General features: G+C 41.7%; 1 protein-coding gene across 1 annotated transcript in view; it reads left to right on the forward strand.

The window, feature by feature from the left end:
* CMYA5 (cardiomyopathy associated 5) overlaps positions 1-25,582 on the forward strand; it is a 47,271-nt gene extending 21,689 nt beyond the window's left edge. Inside the window, exons 3-13 of the mRNA XM_082301227.1 lie at positions 149-244; positions 902-1,135; positions 2,931-2,953; positions 5,335-5,456; positions 9,448-9,597; positions 10,582-10,728; positions 14,094-14,238; positions 21,992-22,125; positions 22,914-23,013; positions 23,972-24,148; positions 24,987-25,582. Of these exons, the coding sequence (XP_082157353.1) occupies positions 149-244; positions 902-1,135; positions 2,931-2,953; positions 5,335-5,456; positions 9,448-9,597; positions 10,582-10,728; positions 14,094-14,238; positions 21,992-22,125; positions 22,914-23,013; positions 23,972-24,148; positions 24,987-25,239 (1,581 nt within the window). The 3' untranslated portion in view covers positions 25,240-25,582. The remainder of the gene's footprint in view (positions 1-148; positions 245-901; positions 1,136-2,930; positions 2,954-5,334; positions 5,457-9,447; positions 9,598-10,581; positions 10,729-14,093; positions 14,239-21,991; positions 22,126-22,913; positions 23,014-23,971; positions 24,149-24,986) is intronic.
* Positions 25,583-26,924: the final 1,342 nt, after the last annotated feature.

Consider the following 26,924-nt stretch of genomic DNA (forward strand, 5'->3'; position numbering starts at 1 on the left):
TTTTTGTAGCCAGGGTGATACTTGAACTTACTTAGCAATTGTTCCAATGGTGGCTCATGGCAAAAGGAAAATATTCACCTAAAATAAATTCTGTGTAAAAAGTTTATAAAACAACCTGCCTAAGTTACTGAAACATTTTAAATTTCAGGATCAGTTAAGCAAATTGCTAACAGCACTGGAAGAAAAGTCAATGAAGATTGAAGAGTTTGTGAGTGATATTGAATTGCGATTTAACTCAGTTGAGGTAAGTCCTGTGTTTTATCACACTAGTTTTCTTTCCCTCTAAAAGATTACTTCTAAGATATGCTTGCCTTGTTGAGCAACTTCACTGCTTCCACTAAAATGGGCTGTTTCTCCAGTCCTCAAACTGACTTCTCTGGAAATTCACTGAAAGGTGTTAACTTTGGAGGAAGAAAAAGATTGCTTTCTTGCGGGTTACTGCAAAGTGGAATATGTAACTGTCAAACACTGAAGGAAAAAGTTCCCTTAATTTTGTTTATGCCTATAAAAAGCTCACACTATGTCTTTATTTAGAATCCCATGTGAAGCATCTAAATTAGCTGGCCAGTGTTTTAAGTTCTGATTGCCCAAGTTCTTAAGCCTTGAGAACTGTATTAACTGCAGTTGTTAAGTATAGATTTTTAGCTATTTCGTAGTCAGACTTCCTATCTCAGTGCTCAAATATTAAAATTTAATTTTAAACCCTAACAGTAAAAAAAAAAAAAAAAAAGCTGTTGTTGGTTTTGATGTATTTCTCTAGAGATATTTCTCTCAGAGGAGTTTGCTTGCAGAAATAAAATTGTCTTACTGTCAATGTGACAGAATGAATCTGGTGGATGGCTCGTGTATGGGTAATTGAGAATTTCTGTATATTCATTAATATTGTCATTTTATTCTGCAGGAAAACTGTAAGAAAAATGCAGACTTATTGGAAAAGCAGAATGAAGAGATGCTCAAGAAAGTGGTAGCTCAATATGATGAGAAATCAGAGAACTTTGAGGAAGTGAAGAAGATGAAAATGGAGTACCTGTATGAGCAGATGGTAAATTTCCAGCAAACTGTTGATTCAGCAAAGGAAACTTTGGAGACAACAGTAAAAGAAACAGATGAAGTGGATGGATTTGTTTTCCTAAATGTAAGTAAAATTAGCTTTCATGCTGTAGCTTTTATGATATTAGTTAGGAAAGGACTTCTGTATCTAGGGTCTCAATGAGTTATTTACTTTTCTTTTTAAGACAGCTAAATCCTGCTAACTCAGCTATTCCACTCTGAAGCTGCTCGATCATTTGCTTTTGATGTGGGAATTCTCAGAGAGAACTGTAAAGATGATGCACAGGACAAAAATGTGATTTACACTACTAAAATGGTTCTGTTCATTTTATAAGAAGGTGAAAAGACAGTTTGATAATATATGTAGAATTAATCACTGAGAAGTAAGAGACATTACCGTATTCAGGTATTTTACTGTATGAAAAATAAAATACATATTATGTATAATAATAAACAACAAGAAAATTACTTTTGAAACAAGAAAATGTAATTGAAAAGTAAAATTGTTTCTGGGTTTTAGGGTTTTTTGGTGTGTGTTGTTGTTGTTTGAGGGTTTTGTTGTTGTTGTTTTGGTGCATTTTTTAATAAGGAGATGGGCAGTATTTATGCACTCAAATTACTGAGGCTGTGATATTTACTATTGAAAAACAGAGAGGGGCTGTGTTGGTTGCTGACTGGGGTAAAACCACGACAGTGGGATAGGCTGAAGGCTCTGCATGTGAGGTGCATGTCTCTAATGGTTCTTTCTGGATGTTAAAAACTTCTCCAGTGAATCTACACGACTGGGCCTGCCTAACTCGTACAGTCATTAGTCTGTATTAAACTTTGTTCAGAGGGTGTTGCAAGTCCTGTGTCCTCCAATACTATTCTTGTGCTGCAAGACTTAAGTGAGCCATGGTACTTTCTTCTCTCTACAAGTGTATTACCTCAAAGAGGTAATGGAGTCTCAAAGAGGATGATGGAGTTTCTGGGATAATAACCTTCCCCCGTTATGGAATTAGCATGTGGTCTGGAAGTTGCAGAGAAATGATCCAGAATGCCAGAAATAAAAACGTCAAATTACTGTCTAAAGACTGATCACTCATGCAAAATAAACCAGCTTCTGAAATACAAGTGCCCAGCCCATATATGCCCTGCAGCTACAGAAATGATGGACCAATATTTGGCTTTCTTCCCTGCTCCATGCCACACAACATTGTAGTATCCTGTAACCAAGGGAATGTTGTGGTAGATTAGCTATTTTGGGAGGGACGAAAAATCTAGATTATTTTCCTGATTTTGTGAGGGTCAGTGCTTTGGCAAAATGATAACTTTGTAATCTGTAATTCTTTTGCGGGGCTATGAAAATTACTAGATTCCCTGCTCCCTTCTGTTAGTGATAAAGGACAGGAACTTTTTTGTTCACAGGCCAGGAAACATTAGCTGAAGATTCCTGGGGCATGGGACAAACTCTCACTCTATAAGTATAAATCTCACATAGCTTTTAGTAATAAGAAGTTATGAAGGACATTTTAGCCAGAATTTGGATTTAACTACTCTTAATGTGCAAGTGATTTCTTTCTCTAAAAGTCCTGGTTTAAGAAAGTACTTGACTATGCTCCATCTTTAAACCTAGATATTGAATACTGAACCCTCAGGCACTTAAAACAAGATTTATACTCTAATACCCTGCTGAGCCAGAGCTTTGAAATGAAATATTCCTAAGGAAACAAATTCTCTGCTGGTGTGAATGCACAGCATTCCACACGACCTCAAGTCAATAAAGCTGTGTGTTTTATGTCTGTGGAGAGTAGAAAGACTGTTAGATGAGCATGATTGGCTTTTCAGCACTTTGGGGGTTTTTGAAAACCGTTAACATTTTTTTTTCCTTCTCTTCCTAGTCATCTAAAGAATTGAATAAAAGGTACATGAAGTATGGGTTAAGTGCACTGTAGTGAGTATTAGGCCTAGCATGCTAGATGCTTCATTCAGTATTTGCAAGCTTTGAAAACACACTGCTAAGTAATCAGAGCTACCTTTATAAACCTTGCAAATAATGAAATTTAGAAAAGTGGCTTTATACTTGTTACTTGCTGTAACTGACTGGTTTTGAAGTGTTTTGCACATGTTCTGTAATGCATTAATTAAACAAATAGCATGTTAAAACATCAGCTCAATTTTAAACCTCTGCACAGACATTTTAAAACAGATGCTCCTTGTAGTTATCACTATACATACGTATACAATAACCATTTTGACCATGTGTCCACCTTTTAGACTGATCAGATATATCACTGATATGTTTCTTTTTTCACTATTCTGGTTCTGTATCACTTGGTCTCTGAAAGGTTATAACACAAAGCAATACAGGTAGTTGGACTAAGTTGGACTATGTTTCTTGAACACAACTCCAGAAAAATGAGATTAAGTAGATTTCCAAACCTGACTAGAAGACTACGAGCTGATGTTTTCCTGTGGCTCTCCACTGGTACTGCCTAACTCAGGGTGTGTTGGAGGGCTGGTGCCTCATCATGGCTGCATCATGGTCTGCCTGTACACAACGGTAAATGCATACAATCACTAACAGCTTTCTGCCATGTGGGATTTTCTCAAGGGAGTTACTTTGGTGAGTCCCATCCTTTATGAGGGAAGTGTTCAATCATAAGCCCATATTCACCAAATAAATTTTCTAGGGTAAAAGAGAAACATTCAGAGCGGTTGGCTCCAGGCTTCTCCCGTGCAAGCCCCCCCAAACTGCACTACCCACCCCACCACCCCTGACTTTCCCCAGAGGGCTTGGGCACTGCGCAGGGCAAATCAAACATACCCTTGTCAGTGCTGCCTCAGCCATCACAGGGATATGCATGCTGACATGGACTGGGGCATAACAGCAACACCAGGGTTTCAGTTTGCAGTCAAATTACAACCCCAGGAGAGAGATCTGAAGAGAATGTGACAAACACCCCTTCAAGGTTTCTATTAATCTCCAAAATTACAACTATAAATCTGGACTCACCTGTTGCAAATCAAACTGTCTGGCCATGTATGTGCACTTCGTTTACTGCGTATGATTAGAGCAGGTAAAATGAGATGAAACGATTTTCCAATGCTTTCTGTCCACTTGATCTTCTTTACTTACACAATACAGTTTATTCTGTTTGGTGCTTGGTCTTGGTTATAACTTTAGTTTGATAATACCTGTTAACCTAAAATAGATTAAGAACAAGTCTATTTAACAATACATGTTTTTCTAAAGAAAGTGTATTTTATATTTGCTGTGCTTTGCTAATATTACGTATAATTAACTACTTCAGTGACTGAAAAAAATGAAGGGGAGAAAGATAAAATTCAGATGCCTTGAAAAAAAATTTCTTCCATTTTCTTGAGGCTGCTTCTGTCCCAGAGTTAAAAAGGTTTTGGGATTTTTTCATATAATGAACCCAGCAAGTATGGGCTAATTAAGTGGAATCTATTTTCCCTCTCATGTTTTTTGGCTTGCCACAAGCAGCTGCTTTATGTTACATCTCCGGAGTCAGCTGCTGTAGTTAGCTCTAAGTTTGTAACCTTTAAAGGCACTGCATTAGCAAGCCCCAAGCCCATGCTCTTGAGAGTCTGGCTGTGAACTTCCACACCTTCACATTCTCGTGGGTTGTGTGCACTCTCACTGTGCTCCTGACTCGAAACTGCAGTCTAAATGTTCAAAATCAGGGAAACAGCTTCTCCTTCCATGCTGTCCTCAAGTTCACAGGAAATATTTAGAGAAGTGCAAGTCACGTGGTCTTTGCTTCTGGCCTTTGGAAAACTATGCAACAGTCCTCCACAAAGAATTTATATGGACAGATAATACCGTCCCTGGCCGGCTCCGTGGGGTCCCGCGTGCCCCCACAGCAGCACGGGTGGGTTCAGTGTTACACTCGGTAGCCAAGAGTCCAGAAGGGCACTTGCGTGCGTTCCGGCAGGAGCATGTATACCTGCTACACTGCCAAAGGTTACAGAGGCAAATACAAACGTGATCCCGAAGCTCACGGTTTTACCTGCGGGTGGGGAAAGGCGGGACCAGGGAATAGGGACCAATCGCAAAGCTCTGAGGGAGTGACGAGAGGTAGAGGCTGACAGCCAACCGGGGAATCCAAACTGGGATAGATTAACCTAGCAGAACAACGCATCCTGGGGGAAGCCTTTCTGGTCACCTTACCATAAACTGGTTCCTGTGGCACTAGGGACTTTTCTTACTGAGCACTCTCTGTCCCTTGTAGTGTATGTTCACTGGCCACGACAGACAGATATGTGTTTTCTTCCAATTAGGTTACTTTCTGCGATGGATACCACTCTCTCTTTAGAGAAGGTGCCCAGTGCTTTTTCTCTGTTCGAGCACTATGCAGACAGCCCAGGACAAAGCAACCAACACTCCTCACAACACGTGGCTGGTAAGAAACTCTGGATATCGTCTTCACAAAACCTGACATTTTGGCAATGCTTTGGAAATTTTAGGAAGCTAAAAATAGAATCTATTTGAGAAGTGTAGATTTCCAAACCATGTAATTAGCAATCAGAGTTGAATGTAAAATGAAGTTTAATTGTGCACAAGTGTTTGGTTTATAGTAGGTACAGTAAGATGAGCAACAGAGGGAGGAATGCTAAATTGGGGGATTCTTGCATCATTTCAGACATCTGTACCTCAGACAAGCTGAAGGTCTCTATCTGTAAATCTCCTGGGGCTAAAAAAGTTGCTTTTACTTGCATGCAGAGGTAGAAGAAGTAATCAATGGGTCTCCTGAGCTCTCTTCCTCTGAGGATGGCAGCCCCAGAATGCCTGGTGTTGGAATGAGAGCAGCGGGCTGGTTGATGGTTGAGGTCCCTGGACTTGTCACAAGTGAATGGAGACACCTGAAACTCCCAAGGGATGTGAAGGGAAAGTGGTTAACTATAGCTGGAAACAGCCTCTGCTTGGCAGGCTGGTAATGAAAATTGCACATGATAAAGGGGTTTACTTATCTCTGTCTGATATTTCATGTCCTTTAAAGAGCCTGACCGAGCTTTCTGCTCTGCCTGTGTATATAGGTGTATTATCGAGATTTGGACAGCTGTCAATGAAGATCTTGTCAGCACCATTTTGTGGTTCATTTTCTTCATAATGGGACCTCACTCCGGGGTTTCTTTTTCAAGAGAACATTGGTTTAGGGATGTCACATCTCATTGTCAGGCTTTGTGGCCCCCCATTCATCATCACATGCACCACTGCCAGCATAGTCACTCCCTGGCTTTTGAAGTGAAGCCCCTTTCTCATGTGTTTGGTCCCTGACCACTGAAACTGGAGCATTAGATTCCCTAAGGTGCTTTGTTCACTGGCTGGATTTTCAAGTGACTAATGGTACCATAGAGAAGTGCCCACCTTGTGCTGACTCTCTGGTGTGTCTAATAAGGGCTGAGTGCACTTAGCAGTGTCAGTATGGGGAGATTGTCTCTCTCCTCCACACCACTACTTTTATTAGACCTGGAGGAACTCAAATATATCTGAGATGTTAATGTCCTTGTCAGATGTATATGAATTTGCCTGTGGCACTTGTAAGCTTCTCAGGTGAAGTTGGACAGCCATTTGCGCATGCAGCATTATCGCAGTGTCATTTTTTTAGGAAGTCAGATAAAACAACCACTTTTGTAACTCACTCTGTCAGTTAACTTGCTGGTGTAAATGTGCTGTGTGTCTTGGCTTAGTTCCCAAACTTCCTCTTGCAGTCCCGTGGGTGCAACCGTTCATTCCTCCTAGGCTACTGCCTACTGGCAAGGTCATACAGGTGGAGAGATCCATGTATTTCTTTTTCCCACAAGCCACTCAAACATATATTTCCCTAAACTGCTGAAGCCTGCTTTCTGAGTTAGTTTGCATTAGCTACTGTGTTTGCTGGCTCCAGACCAGTTTGCTTTGACAAACTGCAGATGAATAACTGTCCACTAGTAAAAGATCTTCAAAGGTCCTTATTCTTTATACTTACTTAATCTCTAACATACCTAGGCATACCTGTCTTCACCTTTACTGCAAAGTATTTAAACTGCTATTGTGATTTTTACTTTGGCAAGCAGTAGACAAAAAAAATTCAATGAGTTTTTTCTTATTTATTTGATAGTTTGTTTTTTCAAGGTTACACCCTCCCTGAAGGAAAATAGTTACATGCATACATGAAACTTGATTAGGAATTGAATGGCTTGAATACATTAATTTTTCACATACTGAAGACCATTTTAAGACACTCAGAATTTTATTTGAATTAAGCCATATGACGGAATGCCTATGAACATGCCAGGTTTCTTCAATCCATGTATTTTCCTTCAGAAAATACGGTGTTTTACTGAACAATTTCATAAAACATTATTTTCACCACTTCAGAAACATGTTTCCTTCAAAATGCCCTCCATTTCCCAATTTTCCATATCCACTAATGAAATGCCCTTTTCCCTCAAATTCTTCCTTCTTTCATGTAATCCATTTCCATTCAGAAATGCATTAGCATAAAAAACCCTTGCAGCATACCATTGAGCACAATGGAACCCAGGTTCTGCCTGGGAATAGAAGAGTGGGAATAATTTAAAAATTTGAAAATCATTCTTTCCAAAGCCCACTGCAAGTCCTGGCCTTTTATACTGGAAGGCAAGGACCTTTGCTGATTGCAAAAAAGTTTCCCGTAGAGTCACAGAGGAATGTGTCTGCTCTCCTTCTTCAACTACACATAACCAAGGAAATATTGTTTCTCATTACATCGGAAAACATATGGATTATTATTTTTCTCCCGGGGCTGTGGAGATTACGTAGCGCAATGGAAAACTTCCTTACACCACAGCACTTCAATGAAAACTGAATTGATGAGAACATATCCCACTTTTCTGTTGAAAAATATAATTTAGTCAAACTCATATTGCAAATACCTCATTTTTTGATTAAAATTCACTTTAAAAGGGACCACTTAAAAAAGTACAATGCGCAAAGACTCTGTTTCTGAACAGTTCAGCTTCTTGTTTCGAAATTGCTTCTTTTCAAATTGTTTCATATTAAGCAAAAGGAAATTAGAAATCAAATGTTTCTCAATGTTGCTGAACTGAATTTCGATCTACGATTTTTTTCCAGAAGTTTCATTCAATAAACTAGCTTCTGTTCAGATTTGGCATAATAATAAATCTTGCAACTGTGGGGTTTCTGTGATCAAAAATAGTGGTTTCTAGGCAACTTCATGGGGAAAAAAAATGGTTTACCCACAACGTCCACTGAAAGGAAGTATTTTCCTAAAGATGATAAATTTTTTAATTGCCAACTCTAGATGCAGTCAAAAGACAAAATGAGGATTGTTTTTAGCAATAAGAAGGATAATTTTTTTCAATGGGAAGCAGATGTAATGCTACTGTACTGGTAGCTCTCTGTATAAATCATAAGGAAACAGCCAGCATCTGCATTTGCCTTGTTCATGCCACAGGGGATCATCATCATTACTGTGGAGATAACTGAAAGAAAGCAAAAGCTTTCTGCTGAGATTCTAAGAGAATTCATGAAATATGGAAATTTACTGGGTGAAGAAATAGAGCCATGTATTTTCGTTCCCTGCAATCACTTTAACAATTATCATCTTTTGGGGCTTTTTGCTTCTTTCTTTCCCATCCCTCTCTTTTATGACATAATCACAGAGGGAAACAATATCTCATCTGGGGTTGGATCTGTGTCGATCAAGAGACAAAGTTTGTGTGAAATCTGGGGAGCCTTTGAAATCTTTGAAGCACTTTGTGAGGAATGATCCTGGTAGCCCCACGGGGTTTAGGTGCTTTGGCAGAATTCAGGTTCACCTGCACACTAAGGATTCTCAGTCCCCTGGCTCTGTGGGGAAGTGACCGTGGCAGGAAGGAGTGCCAAGCTGTGTGTGTGCAGTAGTAGTCCACCCCAGGGTAGGGGTGGACCCAGGGCTGCAGGTACCCTCCTGCTTTCCAGTGCATTTTGAGCCTTCTCTGCCTGAAGGACATCCCTGCTGCTGTTAGCATCAGCAGCACTGACACACTGCATGAATCCGTTCCTGGTGTGGCAGGTCCTTTCCCCTGCCCACATTTCCAGGATCAGTACACAGATCTCTCTCTGGTGGAGGGTGTAGGCACACGCTCTGTGCCGGGTTTGGGTGGACTTAGTACTAGCACTGCATCTTATTTTGTTCAGACTGTGAGGGAAATAGGGTCTTCCAATGCTGAGCAGATACTTTCTTCTGTTCCTGGTTTATGAGGACCTGTTGCTCTAAAACTGCACCAGTATTCTGTTTGTCCTGCTGTACTTGCTCTGTGGAAGTAAGCAACCTGAGTGAAAATAAGCAATTGGGTTGACTCATGAATTTGTAGGTAATTTGGCTGAAAACACAGAACTGTGTTTTCAGTGGGAGACTTTCCTCTCAGTCCCACAGACACCGACTGTCATACCTCAGGAGCCGAACTCAGCCACCAGCACATCCATTGCTGTCTACTGGGCTGTGAACGATGGGGATGCCATTGACTGCTTCCAGGTCTACTGTATGGAGGAGCTGCAAGCCAGCAAAGATGCAGGAGGTGCGTAAGGTCTTGCCTTTGCAATTGCAGGAGTCCTTTCTGCCCTGGCCTGGGGTAAGCAGAGGGGGGAGGATGAGCTGCAGGGGAGTGCCCAGGACAAGGAAAGAAGAATGGCTGTGTAGACATCATGTATAGAACAAAAGATGGGCAGTGGTGGAGGAGATCATGAGGAAGATGCTGTTTCTTCTCCTCCCCTTTGTCCCCCCAAATGCAAGATAATATCACTGTAAAGTCAAGGGCAGTTGTTTTCACCTGTTGAAGTGCCTTTTCATGAAGAGGTCTGACCATCAGAGAGGATGTGTCCATGCTGCCCCATTGGTACTCATGGAGACTGCAGACAGAGTTCCCAAGGGGACAGGTTTCATTGGGTTTTTGGGACCCTGCATGTGCTTCAGAAATATGTCCTCATTGAAAAAGCATTGGGAAAAAGTAGTCAGTATTTCCACATATAGACAAAGATTTTTTTCAAAATATTTCAAATGTTAAAAATTGAAATTTAGTAAAGGGAATTGAAATTCTCATTCATTAAAAAGCTCAAAATAGAACATAAAGTCACTTTTAGTGACCAGGCTCTGCACAAATCCATGTGTGTATATATGTGCAGGCGAAAGGATATTAAGGGCTTTTTGTAATATGTCATTGATAGATAAGTGCTATATAGTTCATTATGAGAAATTATTGATACATAGTGGTGACACCAGGGTTGGTAACTGCTAGTTGCATCTCCCAAACCTGCAGTCCAGTAGGACTGAGGGCAGTAATCTCCCCTTGCCATGAATGGCATTTGCGTACACTCAACTCAAGGGCACATCAAAACCTTTCTGTCAAAAATGAGTCATAACGAAATATGGAGATCTCAGCTAGTGATAATTTCTGGATTTTTAAAATTGACTGGTTTAAATATGTTATTTGAGAGGCTGAGTTCTAAGCCCTACCAGTGCAACCATGAGTGTGATGTCCTGTGCACCTGTTGTGTTCTCCTAGTCTTAGTGGAAGAGTACAGAGTGACAGTGAAAGAGAGCCACTGCATTCTGGAGGACCTGGAGCCAGATCGCTGCTACAGTGTGTGGGTCATGGCTGTCAATGGCACAGGCTGCAGTTTACCCAGCGAAAAAGCCATTTTTAAAACAGGTAAGTACATACTTTGTCACTTGATTATTACAAGTTTCAGGTCCTTAGACCAATTTAGTCCACAGTGTTACTGACACAGAAGGAACTGCTTCATTTACCCCATCTGGCAGATAGCAGGCAGTTCATGGTCATTTCTTTATTTGCCAAGAGATAGTGACATAATTGCTTCTGAGAGGAGACTTGAAGGCATTCAGATTTGAATATTTTCCAGTGTTGGGCCACATGACTGCGGCATCAGGGCAGCACATTGTGTATTTATCTTCTGAGTGTGTTGCAGTGCTCCAGGGAAGCTCTGGCAAAACCACCTGGCTGCTCCCTGCTGCTGCTCCCTCTCCTGCCCACTGTGGAGGAGATGGCTGCATGTTTTGCTTCTCTTCCATCCACCTGATACATCTATGTTGCATTGATTTAAGCTATTAATTTTTGAAGGGAAGGACTGCTTTACTGAGTTTACATGCTGTGTCTTGCTCAGTGGGACACAAATCTCAGGTGTGGCTGAGAGGCTCTGCTGTTGTTTAAGTAGTATAAATTGAGATGCGTAACTAGATGAGTATTGCTTATGAGCTTCGCTTGACTGATAAATTTTTCTGAGCATTAATTGCTTTGATAATTTGTATTGACAAAAATATTGCTTCTTGAATTAAAAGCAAGGAGAAGCATCCTTGTGTTTGAGGCCTTCCTGCCAGACAATTTTTTCAGTGCTACAGGATAAAAACAATTATTCCATTCCTGCAGTCACAAATACCGGTAAGGATATTTAACAATTCATAGTAAAAAATTCTGTACCACACTTGAGTTTCTTGTTGAAATCACTTGGCAGCAGCCATAGCTTCAAGCCTTTTGCTTAATCTACTAGACTGCAAATCTGTTGATAATTCTCCCTGATACTTAATTTGCGATTCATATTTTAACAAAGGTTATTTTCCAGAGAGCTTGAAGTGGAAATTCAAATTTTTGGCCTCAGCAATGCAATTGTGAACATGGTGCACACTTTCTGCCAAATGCACAAATAAAGATAAGTTATTAGTAGCTAATATATCATAATTTTAAAAGAGGGTTTCACCTTTCTGAGACCATTATTTTTTAAGAAATCTCTGTCTTTTGGTGTCACGCTCACCATATTTTTTCCTAAAAACTGAAGCCTTCAATGAAAAGTTAATTTACATGACTCTTTAATGGCTTCCTTCAGCCTGATGCTTTAAGAAAACAAATAAACTAGGTCAAATATGGGCTTATTAAACACCTTCCCTCAAAGCTCAGTTGAACTCCCTCTGGAGCGCATGAGCCCCAGATGGATTTCTGGGGACACTGCTGAGCACTGACTGATGCAAAATTGCTGCATTTCTTCAACAGCAAAGGCAGGGGAAAGAGCACCAGTTCTTCAGTGAGAGTCCAGCTACTTTGATATAAAGATAAAATATTTCAACTCTTCAAGCAGCTGAATGAACTCAGAAGCAAGAACATAGAATTTACTTTTAGTAATTCAGGTTAAGAATTGGCACATCCAAGAAAATAATTTGCTCTTATATGCAATTACAGGAACATACACATTAATAACTGAACAAAGCTGTGACTCTTCCAGTTGATGAGAACCCCCATAAAATTTCTCTGGTGGCACTGCACTCATGGAGGTGTCACTGTAGCCTGGGGAGTTGTGGGGAATGCAGGTAGATGCTGCTTTGGCATCTCCCCAGAACCCCCTGATGCGTGCTCCTCCACCTCCCAGACTCACAGCGTTCCTCTGCTGAGGAACATTCTGTTTCCAAACAGTATTTTCTGTGAGGGAATGATGCTGAAGGCAGGAAGTATCCCTGTACCCCCCGACCCCTCCCCCGCAACTGATCTCCTTGGAATCCTCTCTCCTTGGAATCCTAAAGACACAGAAGTGAATGCACCTTCTGCTGTTGCTCAAAACCTGCGTGATTCTCACCCTTTTGGCTCTTTGCCTCTTCCACAATCGCTTCTATAAGTTCCAGAATATTACAATGAAATTAGATTTTGTATTCTAGCTGCAATTAATTTTAAAAATCTCAGAAGCGTTTTCTGGTATGCTCACTCCAGCTACTCTTTAGACAGATACTTTCAAATTACAGTAAAAAAAGCTTCATGTCCTGTGACATACATAGATGTAGGTATGTGTGTGAGCTGCTGAATGCAAGTATTAGGGGATTCAGCTCTTAATTTTTCATTCTTTAGGAAGGATGCATTTAGAAACAATAATCAAATTTTTCAGAAAAGAATTAAGGAACTATTGCTAAGGAAGCTACAAGGAGGTATTACCAGATGATGCTCTATCCACAAATTCACTGTTCTGCTGAATACGTATATTAGCTGCTCCTGTAGTAAAACATAAAGTAAATCTTAACCTGAACAGCTAACCTCCTGATTTTCACTAAACCAGGAAACTGGTAAATACATGGGGGTGTTTTTCTTTCCTTTTCTAGTAACAGCAAATCATTCTTCTTAAAAACCAGAATGCATCTGGAATGTTTTCTGCAGTTCTATTAGATTACCTTATCATAAAATCATCTAATCCCTACTTTTGTTTTAGGTCTCCTATTTGGAACTCCAAAAGTAAAATTAATTTTTATGACCTTTTTTTTTTTTTTTTAATTAATAACCTTTCTTCTAGAATTGGTATTAGGACTGTGTATGTGAGTTTCACAACAGGTCATAAGGTGTTTTCTGTAGCTATTTCCCAGAATGGGAAAAATGCAGGAGAATACAACTGATCCATTTTCAGTCTACAGCTTCAAATGTGCAGTTTCACACAATAGCTTTTGATTAATTGCAGCTAGTGCATTATTTTACATTCAGTTTTCTGTCTTGCAGTTGGGCCTGTAGCTCATAAACAGAATCTCTACAAAGGAGAAATTATAGGACCAAATTTTAGCATTGCAAAAATAACCAGGACATAATTAAACAGAAAGTCAGCATCTCGCTGTCATTTTTGCAGCAGCACATTTGCTTCTGATGCAGCTCATGCAGGGACTGCTGAGGACAGGACTGAGGTGATGCAGGGAGAGCTGTAGGCAGTGCTGCCTCCGTGCTCTGCTCCTTGCAGATTGGCAGAAATGAGGAAACATTGCTTGAGGAAAGGCATAAAAATCTACCATTATAAGGATTTGACAAATGCACAGCTATTCACAATGACTTTCCCAGCATGTTTTTTTTTGTTTTGTTTTGTTTTGTTTTCCCTGTAATGTACCCCTCTGCCATTTGAATACAAACAAGCAAAAGATCACTGCTGGATGGGGAAAAAACTATGGCGTGGGTTTTCAAGGAGGTGACTGTTCCTTCCCCTGCAAAGATCCCCCTCCGGGCACCCTCCTCGCAGTACAGCTAACGTGTCCTTGTGTCCCCAGCACCCGCTGTGCCCACCATCAAGGCCGAGGACTGCACCGTGTGTTGGGACACAGCCACTGTCCGCTGGCGTGCCGCATCCGTGTCTGCCGAGTCCTTCATCTTGGAATACTGCCGGCAGCACTCGCCGGAAGGAGAAGGACTCAGGTCAGTGCCGCAGCCACTAAAGCCCCTTGGTCAGATTAGGCAGACGCTAATGACCCCCGACCGCGGGTCATTACGTAAGAGATTATTCTGCCTGCAGCCATGCAAGGAAGAAATCTGCTTTTGTGTGCTGAGGCATTTAAGGGGCAGGCACTAATCTGTGAGATTAGGGTGAGACGTAAAAATACTTCCTTTCTATTCTGCTTAACCGGACAATCCCTTTCATTTGGGGCCAAAACCCTGGAGATGTGGTGCTGTCTGCAGTCAGCCAGAAGTTGCGAGGCTGTGCTGGCCGGGGAAGCAGTTGCGGCCCCGGGACAAGGCAGAGCAGGGCAGCTCCATGGGAAGGCGAGTGGTGGAGGAGCATGGCCCGGTTTGCTTTTTGGAGAACAAGACAGAAGTCAGCTCTGGGCACAGCAAGGGCGACACGGGTGTCCCAGTAATACTGGTGACCCATCTGGACGTGTGTGCGGATGCCTCCCAACGCACAGCTGAGCTCAGTGCTGCCTGGCTGTGCAGGCATGCCACAGGGCTTCAAGAGTAGCTTTGAAACTCGGGGTAGTGGCTGTTTATGCCAGACCCTTTCTGGTTTCCCCTATGCTAAGCCTGTGCTGCATAGAGGAGAGGACAGGGAGGGATGTCGGCACCACTGAGCCGTGGAACTATGCACTGTGCGGAAATGCAGAGAAAACTATTGCAGAATCATAGAATCTTAGAATAGCCTCGGTTAGAAGAGACCTTAAAGATCATCTAGTTCCAGCCCTCGGCAGGGAATTACATGGTGGTCTGTATGTCCTTGGGGCTTGGGAGTTTTTGTTCGTTTGCTTTTTAAAAACGGTGACAACAATATTCCAGCAAAATATAGTTGCAAAGGTCTGAGAAGTTTTGGGAGGTGGAGAGGGGTGACTTGCCATACAGGAATCTGTGAAAGAGCCTCAGCCCAGCTGCGGTTGTCTTTTTCACCTCCTGAGAAGCCTGATTAAGGTCTTCACCTATGGGCTAGTTAACATGGGCGTCAGGGAGACTGGGCAGAGAGGGAGGAAATCCATGAAGAGGAGGGAAGGGCTCCATGCCCTGCAGTCATAATTAGTTAAGTGGACTAAAGGGTTCATAGCTTTGTAGGAGAGAAGTACAACTGTGAAACTCTGCATGCCTTGCTCCTTACAAAAGTAGGCTGAAAACTGAAATTAAAAATTTCTGTGTGGGTGGGAGACTTTTTATCATGCAGTACCAGTGTGCTGCATTACTGCAGTCAAGGAGAGGTCTTGCCCAGTTCTCCTGCCTCTCAGAGGGACCTGCTCTGTTTTGTACATATTTCTTGAGGCCACCAGGTCCCTGTCAACCTGCCAAAGTTGCTGTTGGTCAAAGATAATGGAGCTGCTCCCAAAACATATGCTGGTTGTTTGCCCTCAAGTTTCTGTGCTGTTATCTGAAATTGACTTTTTTTCTCAAAACTAAACCAGACACTGTGCTGATTTCTGTAATCCATGAGCAAGGTGTCGGTAACACCAAGTGTTTGCTTGTGTGGTGATAAATGTGGCAAGAAAGCTTCCAGAACAGACCCATTTGCTTTCTCAAGTGACCTTGTGTAAAATGTAACGTGTTTATAATTATACTGAGTCACATTTGGCTTTTTGGCCTTCCTGTCAGCAGAAGCTGGCCTTTTACTGAGACAAGTGTAAAAACTTCCCAAAGGACAAAATAATGAATTTTCTCAGAATTGCTATAGTTTAAAATTCTCTATTTGTAGAAGGGCTCTGGCCTCTTTTTGTGTGTCAAAGACAATGTTTTGCCACTTACTTTCCCTGAAAACAATTTCCCTCTTTCTTTTTCCTAAATCAACCCCCTGAGAATAACCTGGAAATCTTCTGTAGTGTCACAAGTTGTTACAAGGCTATAGAAATTTTTTTTAATATTTCTGTTTAAGTTTTTACATAAATTTGTGGGTAAAAGAGCCCCCTGGTAGATGGAGAACTTGTATCCAAGGCCTCCAAGGTGCAATTTAGAATTAGAAATCAACTTGACTAGAAGCCAAGTACCTATATCTGGTGGAATAAAACTCTGGCTCTATGCACACTCAGAATTTTTGGTCTCAAATCTTGTAGATTCTTCTGGTTTTTTTCCCTTGAAAGCTTGGAGGTTGGCTTTTGCAGGTTTCCTGAGCAACATTCATCTTGGGGATCAGCTAAATGTGGAGCCCTTTCACAGACAGCCTGTGCCTTTTGTGCTTGCAGCAACCCTGTAGCTAAGCAATTTCCCAGTCCTTAGGTGGGAGTTCAAACACATTTCTCAGCAACCCTAGAAGGTTCATTCAGTTGCTGCCGAGGGCACAGTGTGAAAGCGGAGGTCAGGGAAGAACATTCAAGAAAAGTACTGGAGAAGGCAGTGTGGCCCCATCCCATAAGGCTGCTTTAGCAGATGTCATTCTGGAAGCTCACCCAAGGTAAAGGACACTGCCAAGGGAGCAAACAGGGAGAAAGGCCCTCACTGAACAGCTAGAGACATGTGGTCTAAGCCAGCTGCCTGTAAACTTCAGCATGCCACAGAATCACAGGATGGTTGATGTTGGAGGGGACCTGTGGAGATCACCTAACACTCCTGATCAAGCAGGGCCCCCTAGAGCCGGTTGCCCAGGAGTAACTTTTGAATAACTCCAAGAACATCCCTGGAGCAGTCCCAGCTCCCCAGGGGGAGAATATGAAGCACATCTGGAAGTGAAACCTCACTAAAGGTTCCTTTCCAATCCTGCCAAAAACCAAAACAAACCAGCCAACCAAAAAACCACAAAATCCCAACCAACGAAAGCATAAAATAACCAACCAACCAACCAAAAAAACTCTACCCAAATCTACGTTTTCCCTTCTCCATTCTCTCTTCTTGCCAGCTTGACACCTGAGGGACATGATTTCCTATAAAATCATCTTAAATCTTCAGCAAAAATGAGTCCCTGGCCTGCTGCAGTGGTTCTAAAGCTCCTTCTCAGGTTGAATCTTTTTCCAGAATCTTTCTGAGTGATGCTTTGAAATGTTTCTTTCAGTTTAAAGAGCTCTGCTATTTTCTCAGCCTCTTTGTGTTGAGAAGTCAATGGAGTTGTGGGTGGAAGATGGAAAGCTGTGAGAAATGTAGTCCAGGGATTAGGTATGTAGGCTGTTCAGATGGAAAGCCTGTGTCACATCATGAGAAATCCATAAGACTCAGGGAGGCAGAAATAAGTGCAGCATGTGGTGAGCTTGTGAAAGTGGATGTAACTGAATGTCATCCTCTCTGATGGTGCAAGACCGACACTTCTCAGGAATTAAATTTTCAGTCTCCTTATGGAGCAAGTCTAATGCTGGAACAAGAGGAGCAAGTCTCCCTCCTCTTGCATTGCCCACATGATTGTCCTGGTAGCTCAGGAAACAGGGTGTTGGAAACACAGAACAACCTTCCTTCCCTCTAACTCTGCCATCATGGATAGCAACAAGCAGGGGGTGTTTTGATGACCTAATCTCAAAATCAGCCTGAGCTGGAATAGGGGAAGGGGAAGGGGAAGGGGAAGGGGAAGGGGAAGGGGAAGGGGAAGGGGAAGGGGAAGGGGAAGGGGAAGGGGAAGGGGAAGGGGAAGGGAAGGAAAGGAAAGGAAAGGAAAGGAAAGGAAAGGAAAGGAAAGGAAAGGAAAGGAAAGGAAAGGAAAGGAAAGGAAAGGAAAGGAAAGGAAAGGAAAGGAAAGGAAAGGAAAGGAAAGGAAAGGAAAGGAAAGGAAAGGAAAGGAAAGGAAAGGAAAGGAAAGGAAAGGAAAGGAAAGGAAAGGAAGCATGTGGCACAGCTGGGAGCAAACTCAGAGCTATTTGCTCTCTATTTTTAGCTTCAAGAGCTTTTTTCCACTCATGGTGCACCCTTTCTGTGTGCTTCCACATGCATCTTGAGAAGCTTGCATACTTTCACCCGAACTCCATATCAGTGATAGCAGCACAGGAGGTACTGTTTCAGTGGGATCCTGGGGGTGGAAATGACAATTATAGCACAGAGGGTGTTGTGAATCATTGCACGGCATATCATTTGCTGGGTTCAGGCGATATTAAAAAATATCCCCTAGATGTTGCTTCCTTTAAATAAATGAGGATGCTGATGAGAGAAATGAACATGAAAGCACAGATTTCCCTAAAACCAGAGAAATCACAGATTTAGCAGACAACTGCTACTATAATATAAGGTGAAGAAACATGCAAGTCCTTTTTGTTCTGCTTTAAATAGCATATACCTGATACCTGATACTTGGAGATTGGATTTTCAGTCTCACAGATTCCTCTTACAGTGAAAGGGTTGAGAGGAGATACTTAAAATATTTAACTTCAGTGTTTCTTGACTTTCTACACACTAATTTTTGTATCAACGATACCAAGAAATTGAGAGGACAATGCAAATAAGATAATATTTAATCTAAAGACCAGGATGCCTCATGCTTTGCTAACATTATTATTACATTCAAATCATCTCTAAAGTGGGCAGGTGTATATAAGGTAGAAACTATCTGACATTAGAAATGTTGTAGGTGGACTTCTTTTTCTTTCAAAATTACAGTTCGCTGCTTAAGGTGAGCTTGAGGAAGATCCATCTGTAATGCTTGTTACAAGAAATCAGAAATGAAACAGCCTTCCACCAACACAGTCAGGATGCATTTTCCCTCGCCTTCTCCTACACATAACCTGTATGCTGTAAGAGAAGCACTAATCATACCTTCTCCTCATCCTTGCTTTTGCAGAGTCAATTTAAAGCATGATAAACTACTGCGATTTCTGGGGAGCCCTCAGTATTAACTCTCCCCCTTCACCTTGCCCTCTTGACAGGAGAGGCAATAGATAGCAAGACCAGTTTCTCCTTTGTATGCAGCTTCTTTTGCACTTGGATCTGGCTCAGAATGTAGCAAATGAAATTCCTTCTTGTCAGCATATTCTGTTTCATTAGTTGGCAGCAGCAGGACTGTTTTTAAGCCTTAATCGTAGCTAAAATTGATGGGCTCTTATTCTTAGGCAGCTTAAAGCTGGCTGAAATAGATTACCAACCAGACAATGCTTTTTGAAAATCTGATCACTGTTTTACAGCCCAGGTCTGCTTAAAAGTCAAGATTCTTCTGTCTCACTATTAAAACTGCAGCATGCTATTGCTCTCTGATTTAAACATGCATCTAAATTCTAATTTGGAGAATTTCATATTTGTAAGAGACCTAACTCTGCACTTTGATCGCTGACTCTGTTCTGCAAATGACTGGACCCAAAATGTTCTCTAAATACCTATGAGATATCTCTGGGATCCAGACTCCAGAATATGAATACCCCATGTCTACTTATTACACCACAATGTAATTAGAAATAATTTTGTGTTTTATTATTTAATCATCTCATAAATAGTACATAGTGAAAAAGAAGATCTCCTAATTTCTTTGGAAGGATACTGACTTACATGACTTTTTCCAGAAAACAGAAGAAGGAGCTGTACACAGGGCATCACTGTGCTTAAGGCCTGCTGATCTACATATTGCCACAGACAGCTTTCAAGGAATAGTTTAGCATATCTTCCTTTCATCTCACTTGTAACTCTGCTCAAAACTCCTCTCTGGTGGTCTGTGCTTCAGATTCACATCAAAGATGTCAGTGTGCTGCTTTTAAGGAACAGATGGGGTAAGCCTTGCTTAGGAAGCATGGGTAAATTTCTTCAAAGCTCAGGTGCCTACTTCTTTTCCCCTACCTCTTCTTCTATCCTGTTATTCCTTTCTCTCACTTCTTTCATATTTGCCTCCTTTCTCAGTTCCCATCTTGTAGTTTTCTTCAATCCATCTTTTTTTCTCTTGTCCCCTCAAGTACTGTACTCAAGTCTAAAGAGCTCATGTTCTCATCAGTCAGTTCATCAGGTTACACCTCTTCCCCAAACCTTTCAGTGAGAAACAACTAGCCTGCTGTGCTGTCAGTGCCTTGCTGAAGTGGTCTTGTGGTCGGGGCCTTGGTGAGTCATGAGCATGAAGCAAACCATGCAATTTCTGCCATGTTTGCAACCACTTCTCTTTACTGCATCGGTTCCAGCATTAATGTAACACGTTCCCCAAAAGCAGCATAGTCTTGTGCTGATCATGCCGGTGCCCCAGACTCTCTGAAATTCTTTTAAATTGAAAGAATAGGTCACAGAAGCACCCAGTGCATTTTCTTGATGCTCTCAATCACTTTTAATGACAATTGTCAGTGCAAAATACCTGTTACAGACTAATAAGGATGACGCACCAGTCTTTCCCCAAGATGCCATCCTCCTAGAAAGAGATCTGTGTGGTGTAAGCAGGAATCGCTGCATTAAGAGCTGTGAGATTTTTACCTCGATGTGATAAGTGCAGCAGACGCAGGCATGTGAAAAACCCCGATGGATGGGCACTGATTATTCTGCAGTTTGTACTGCTCTCTGGTGGGATATATGCGTAAAAACAGTCACCCCTAATGAATAGCAACGATCTGATATGACTGCTGACTCGCTTGCCTTACCTCCTCTGGGGTCACAGCAATTTGTGCTGGAAAAGGTAATCTGGTTAGTCTAGCTTCTCACAGAGGCATTGCTTGCAGGTGGCAGACCATCATGGGCTCCACTCTGAAACCTGAGGTGGGAGGGAAAGTGTCTTGTTCACTCTCCAAAGGCAGGTCTCCCATTCTTGAATTTAAATACTTGCTTGTAGATTCCTAAAAGCATTTCTGGAAGGAAATAACCTACTTTATACAGATAAACAGTCTTTACCTGCAGGCATACAATGCAGAGCATGTGTATTGTCTGGCTTTGCTGTTATCATATGAGGCAAAAAATGAGGAAAATCAAGACCCACGCGTGAGAACTTGTTAAGCCCATCTTTCATACTGCTGTCAATGTAGAAAATAAAATGGCATCCTTCCAACCATCTAAAATAATTTCACTGGTACTTAAAAGCACCTGTAAAGCAGATTATGTAGATGCTGACTCCTGCTTTCTAGCAGTGTGTCAAGACACCAGGGGTACAGGATGTGAGGGCTGGAGTTTTTGAGGCACAGCCCAGGGAGCATAGTCAAAGCAGGGCACTGTGTGAGGGCAGCTCCTCTGCTCTGCCTCCTGCAAAACTGCCCTGATAGAGTGCATGGCACCACAAAAAACAGAGCCCAGGCTTAGCTGTTGAAGGATTTGTGAGTGAGGGGTTCCTAATAAGAAGTTAATCACCATTCTTTGATGATTATATGATGAAGAGCATGATTTCTGTGCCACCTCAGATAAGGGTATCGATTCTTTTGGACTTGTATGTAGCATGTGCCCAGGTAGTAAAAACACGAGTGTATTCACTGTCATGCAACTGAATTAATTAAAAGGTGGGGGGGTTTCTTCAGAAACTTACTCATTTTGTAAAAAATGCGGACTTTTCGCAGGAGGCAGAGGAGGATTTGACTCTGAGCTGCTTAAATTTTATATGATGAATTATACTGCAAACTGAAGTGATCATTACACCAAATGACTGCACTGGGTGATAAGGTGGTGCATGAGCAAAGGCCTCAAACTTCATCAGACAAAGTGAAGACAATCCCTCAAGTGAAATGCTGAAGCTCCTACATAACACAGTTGTCAGTGAAGACAGTGTTTGCCTTTCTCATTTGGAGTTTCTGTATGTTGTCTGTTGTTTCAGTAGTAAACAATACTGTTAGGGGACTTAGCTGTTGGCATAAAATAGTCTTCCCTCATTTGGATACCTGCATACATTTTAATGTATCTTCAACATTTGCAGATCTTTCGCTTGTATAAAGAAACCTGAACTGAAAGTATCCCTGGAGCCCAATGTGAACTATTTCTTCTACTTGAGGGCTGTCAACCCATTTGGGACAAGTGAACAAAGTGAAGCAGCTCTCATCTCAACTAAAGGTAGATCATAATTTCCTGATGTCAAAACAATGGGATGAAAGGGCAAAGTAGCCAAACATTTTTCTATGGAAATTATACCTGAAGTTCCCAATATGGTTGTAACAAAGTTATTGAAGTTTTTATTTCATTAAATCAAATTTATATCCATTTTTTTCTGCTTAAAATTAGCATAATCAGGACTACTTCACTTGAAGTTTGTATATTTATGTATTTATGTCCTATGTAAAACTGGTGTGACCTCAGAAGCAAAAATGTTGAATTCTGTCAGAGAGATTAAGTGATTAAGTATTCTTCAGGGATCTCAGTTTGCTTGAATCTGACAGAGCACAATCAGATAAAAGTTGTCATGACCTAAAGAAAACCTCTCACAATTAAAACCTAATGGAGTTTGAGTGATGGGGAAGCATGTAAAGCAGTTTTAAAATATAATGGATTATTCAAACTCCAAGATTTCCAGATAAATAGTGTTAAATTATGTATGGTTCTTCCAAATCAGCCTCAAAATTCAAATTTGCTGTTTTGAAAAGAGCAGTTGATTGAAAATTATTCAACCTTCTTACATAGTCTTAAAGACCTCTTTATCACCTAGCTGCATTTCTGTATATTAGACTGCTGTCCCAGCTTGGAAGACTCCTTTCATTTGCATCCAATTTTCTGTCACTCCTACCTGCCACCAGTCACAGCTCTGTCCAGCTAAGATGGCCGTAATTGTTGCTTAACATTTTATGATTCATCTCATGTTAATGTAGCCAGCCTCTCAGATCTGGTGTTTCTTTGAATTGTACCAGGAACTCGATTTCGCCTGCTGAGTGACACAGCCCATCCTGCATTGCAAATCTCCTCTAATGCAACAGTGATCCACCTTCCTGAGAAAACCAAACTCACTGGGTGAGTAGCAGTATGATGGGCACAACCATTCTGTGGGGTTCAGGATGTATCTCTCGCTTTAATGTTTTTGCCAATAGGCATCTTTCACATTACACTAATTTTGTAGATGAACTGAATCATTTTGGTCATGCAGCCCCTGGACTTTGTGCAATTGAACCCCCCTTTCAAACACTGCAGCATCTCAATAAAGTCGGTGGTGGGATTGATGTAGGTGCTGGACAGAATTCAGTGTCACACTAAGGAACGGCTAGGAATTCAAAAGCAGAGCTACCTACTTGGACTGCTCGATTTTTTCAGCCCATGCTCACTGCTTAATTCTTCAGAGTCTTAAAGCAATTTTTTGCTGCCCTGAAAAGGTCAGAGTTGTGGGTTTAGTTTTTAATACATTGTGGATAGAAGTAATCCATCTTCCATAGTTTGCTTCTCTCCTGAGGGCATTATTGGTAATGTTTTCCAAAGTATTTGTGGCTTTGGAGAACTAGGAAATGCTCCTGGGATATGTTAACATGGTTGTACCAGGCTAGCTCTATCCATTGAGAACATTGCAGGGGGATTGACATATTGCTATCAGTCCCAGGACAAGCACAGGTCCACTTGTATAACTTGTGCCATACTGATATGGTTTTTTAAAAGGTGATGAGGATTTACTGGTTTAAGCATTTCTTGTTGCTGTTACCACTGAATGTACACAAGGTGTTTGTGACTATGTTTACATAAAACCACCAGACTTTCTAGTTTGAACAAGCCTTCAAAATTTGAGGTCCTTTAGATAAGTCCATCTCAGTGCAAAGAAGAAAAGACTCTCAGTTAAATCTTTGATAAAACTCTGCAGTTAGAACAACAGAGTGCAATTCATTGGTAATTTTACATGATGCTTCATGATGTGACTGAAAGAAATATCACAATATGGTTTGTCTGCCACCACACTCTCTTTACTGTATGCCTCTTTCACAAACAGGTTTCCTTCAGTCCTGGGTGAACTGCTGCCTGCTCAAGGATGTCATTACTGGGAAATTGCTGTCTCTGCCTGCAGAAGCTACAGGATTGGGATTTGCTATGAAACAGCAACACAGAACAGTGTCCTGGGGTTGAGTGATACTTCCTGGTGCATGCGATGCTGTCCTACACAAACCAGGTAGAGAGGAGTCAGTCTGGCTGCTTGAGAAGTTACTTGTCCTTCATGAAAATAAAGCTGGCCAGCCACAAGAATCATGAGAGCAGAAAGGATTCTTCTGCTTTCTTTATGCAAATTCGAGTAATAAGAAAAGGACATCTACGTAAGATCTTTAGACCTCCTCTTAGTTTAAAAGGTCTTATAAAGCACCTTAAAATTTATCTCAAACAGATGATTTTAACACCCTTCACCCAGACAGTGAATAAAACTTAAAGAACTAGTTTGTTGCTGCTCATATCCTGATTTGCTTCACTAAACCCCAGCACGTGTATTTATTTCCATAAATGCAGCCTTTTTAGAACGTGCTTCCATCTGCAGGAAATGTCAAGCCCTAACAGGGAATGTTTTCTCTTGCTTTGTCCTTCGCAGCAATAGGCGCTCGCCTGCTGCTGTGGAGGACTGCAGGGTGCTGGGGTAGTCTGTGGTAGCAGGCCAGCGCCACAGGCTGCTGGAGGTTTGTAAGGCACCACCCTGATACTTTGTAAAGGTGCTCTCGATCCAAACAAGAGTGCTTTTTTCAGTGTGAAATCACATAGATGTATGAGCATAACTAGCTAAATGAAACATCCGAGACGCTTTTTTTCTAAGAGTCCAAAGACGCCAAATGAAAAGGCTCATCAGGGTGCCAGGGAGGGCTTGAAGCAATGCCACATTTGCTTTGCCTATGTACTGAGCAAAATGCTGTTGCCATGTGATAGGCTGCTGTATGCAGCCACCTGTTAATAGATTGGAATTAAGGTTATTTCTGGTAAATTGCTATGGGGAGGCTCATTGTATTCTGGTTTCCATTTTCCCACAGCTTTCTTTACAGATTTCTTCACACCGGTGTGATGAGTGATGTCCATGTGACGGAACACCTGGCCAGGATTGGCATCCTGTTGGATTACAGTAGTGGCAGGCTATTGTTCTTCAATGCAGAGAGAGGACTGTTGCTGTTTGCCATCAGGCACAACTTCACTGCTGCGGCTCACCCAGCCTTTGCCCTGGAGAAGGCTGGAGTGCTTACCCTGTGCACGGGAATGGAGCTGCCAGAGTTCGTGAAGCACAGCTAATCTGCTGCTTCACAGTTTCCAGAAAACAGACAAATAACAGCATCAGGGGATAGAGAGAAGAAGAGGTATGCCAGGAAGGGATAACTAGTCTTCACTGATGAATGCTATGTGCACAGCTCTCCTTCACATTGTCAGTAATTGTAGTTACTGCTCAGACACATAATCACCCTGAGCCTGGAAGAAAATCGACTCCTCAGATGGAGCATGCACCTAGTAATACACAGAGCAGTACTTCTAAGGGGATACAGAAGTTTTGTTAGATATGATAGTGCTAGCTATCTTTTTAAAGTTAATTATGAACCCGTGTATGAAATAAATGCATTTCTCACTGCAATACATGAAAGTTACTGTTTCATCATTTGCCAGGACAGCCAGAGCCTGAGTCCAAGATGATGTGCTTGGAAAATGTATAAAAATTTCAACAGCTGAAACATGCTGCAGATTAATATATCCTGTGCCATTGTTTGCTAATTCTTTAATGCACAAATTAAGAAAAGTTGGACACGCAGAGATCCTCATGTTTGCAGAATGAGGGAGTCCCAAGCTAGTTCTTCATATCAGCCATATAGAATCTGAGTATGCCACATCTACTGAAGCTGCTCACAGCAGACTAATGGCTACCTGACTGTGTTAGTAAATATCTGTGCTTGTGAATAGCTAGTCATGAAACATAGGTATAAGGAAACTTGGTAGTAGTGGTAAAAGTCTTCCCTTGTGGTTTTCATCCTCAATTTGTTGGGTAAGTGGTTTTGAAAGTGAAAGGCAGATTGCTACGCAGGACCTTGTGGATCACCACTTTTCTGTCACTGCTTTTTACCTGTGCTCTTACAGATTTGATGCTCCTAATTTCAGATTTGTGTCCATTTTCCTGCATCTGTCTTGCTCTTTCCTGTTATCCAATCTAGTACCAGCACCATGACAGGAAGCTGCAGTGTTTCAGGGACACCAAAACAGGTGGGCTAAAATTGGTATGTGTCAACACAGGAATAGGATGCTGATTTTTCCCTGTGGCTTTTTCAAACCATTTTTCCAAGCACTTCATACGTTGATGGTATGGCTGTCTTCCTGCCTGTCTCAAGGGCCAAAGGCCCACATGCCAGTAGTGCTGAACTCCAGTGAGTGCTGGGGGAAATTAATCTTAAAGCAGGCAGGCAATGTTTTCATGCTGTGCCTGCTCTGGAGATTTCTGCCTCAGGGGAGTCTGTTGCCAGACTCATTTTTGAGCTCAGCTGAAGAGCTGTACTCTCCGAATTAAAACAGGTTTCAGGAGTGTAACAGAGAGAGTTTGCAGCTGAAAAGAGGAGTTAAATGAGTTACAATGACGCTTCTGCTTTTTATGCTCAGAGAAGGTGCCTGCTGCTGTTGGTTTATTTATGATTTAACACCACCAAGGCATGTGTTTTCTGCTCCAGTCTGCTGTATGTTTGTCATCCCAGGAGAGCCACAGTCCAGACTGTCATAGCAGGCTCAGGCAAGCCTGAGCTTGGTTAAGGCAACACAAAGAGGATCCTGTGACCACTTATTTTAAGCTGGAGCTCTTTCTGGCATTTCAATACAAGGGTGCCAGTTCTGAGTCCCTGTCAGGGAGAGAGGGGAATAAAATAGCAGGATTGTGCCCTGTTGGCTCAAGTGAGTGTTTTATAGAGGTGTGGAGGATGGTGAGAAAAGGTCCAGGATTAATTGGG

Source organism: Coloeus monedula (genome assembly GCF_965178545.1).
Source record: "Coloeus monedula genome assembly, chromosome: Z".
NCBI lineage: Eukaryota > Metazoa > Chordata > Aves > Passeriformes > Corvidae > Coloeus > Coloeus monedula.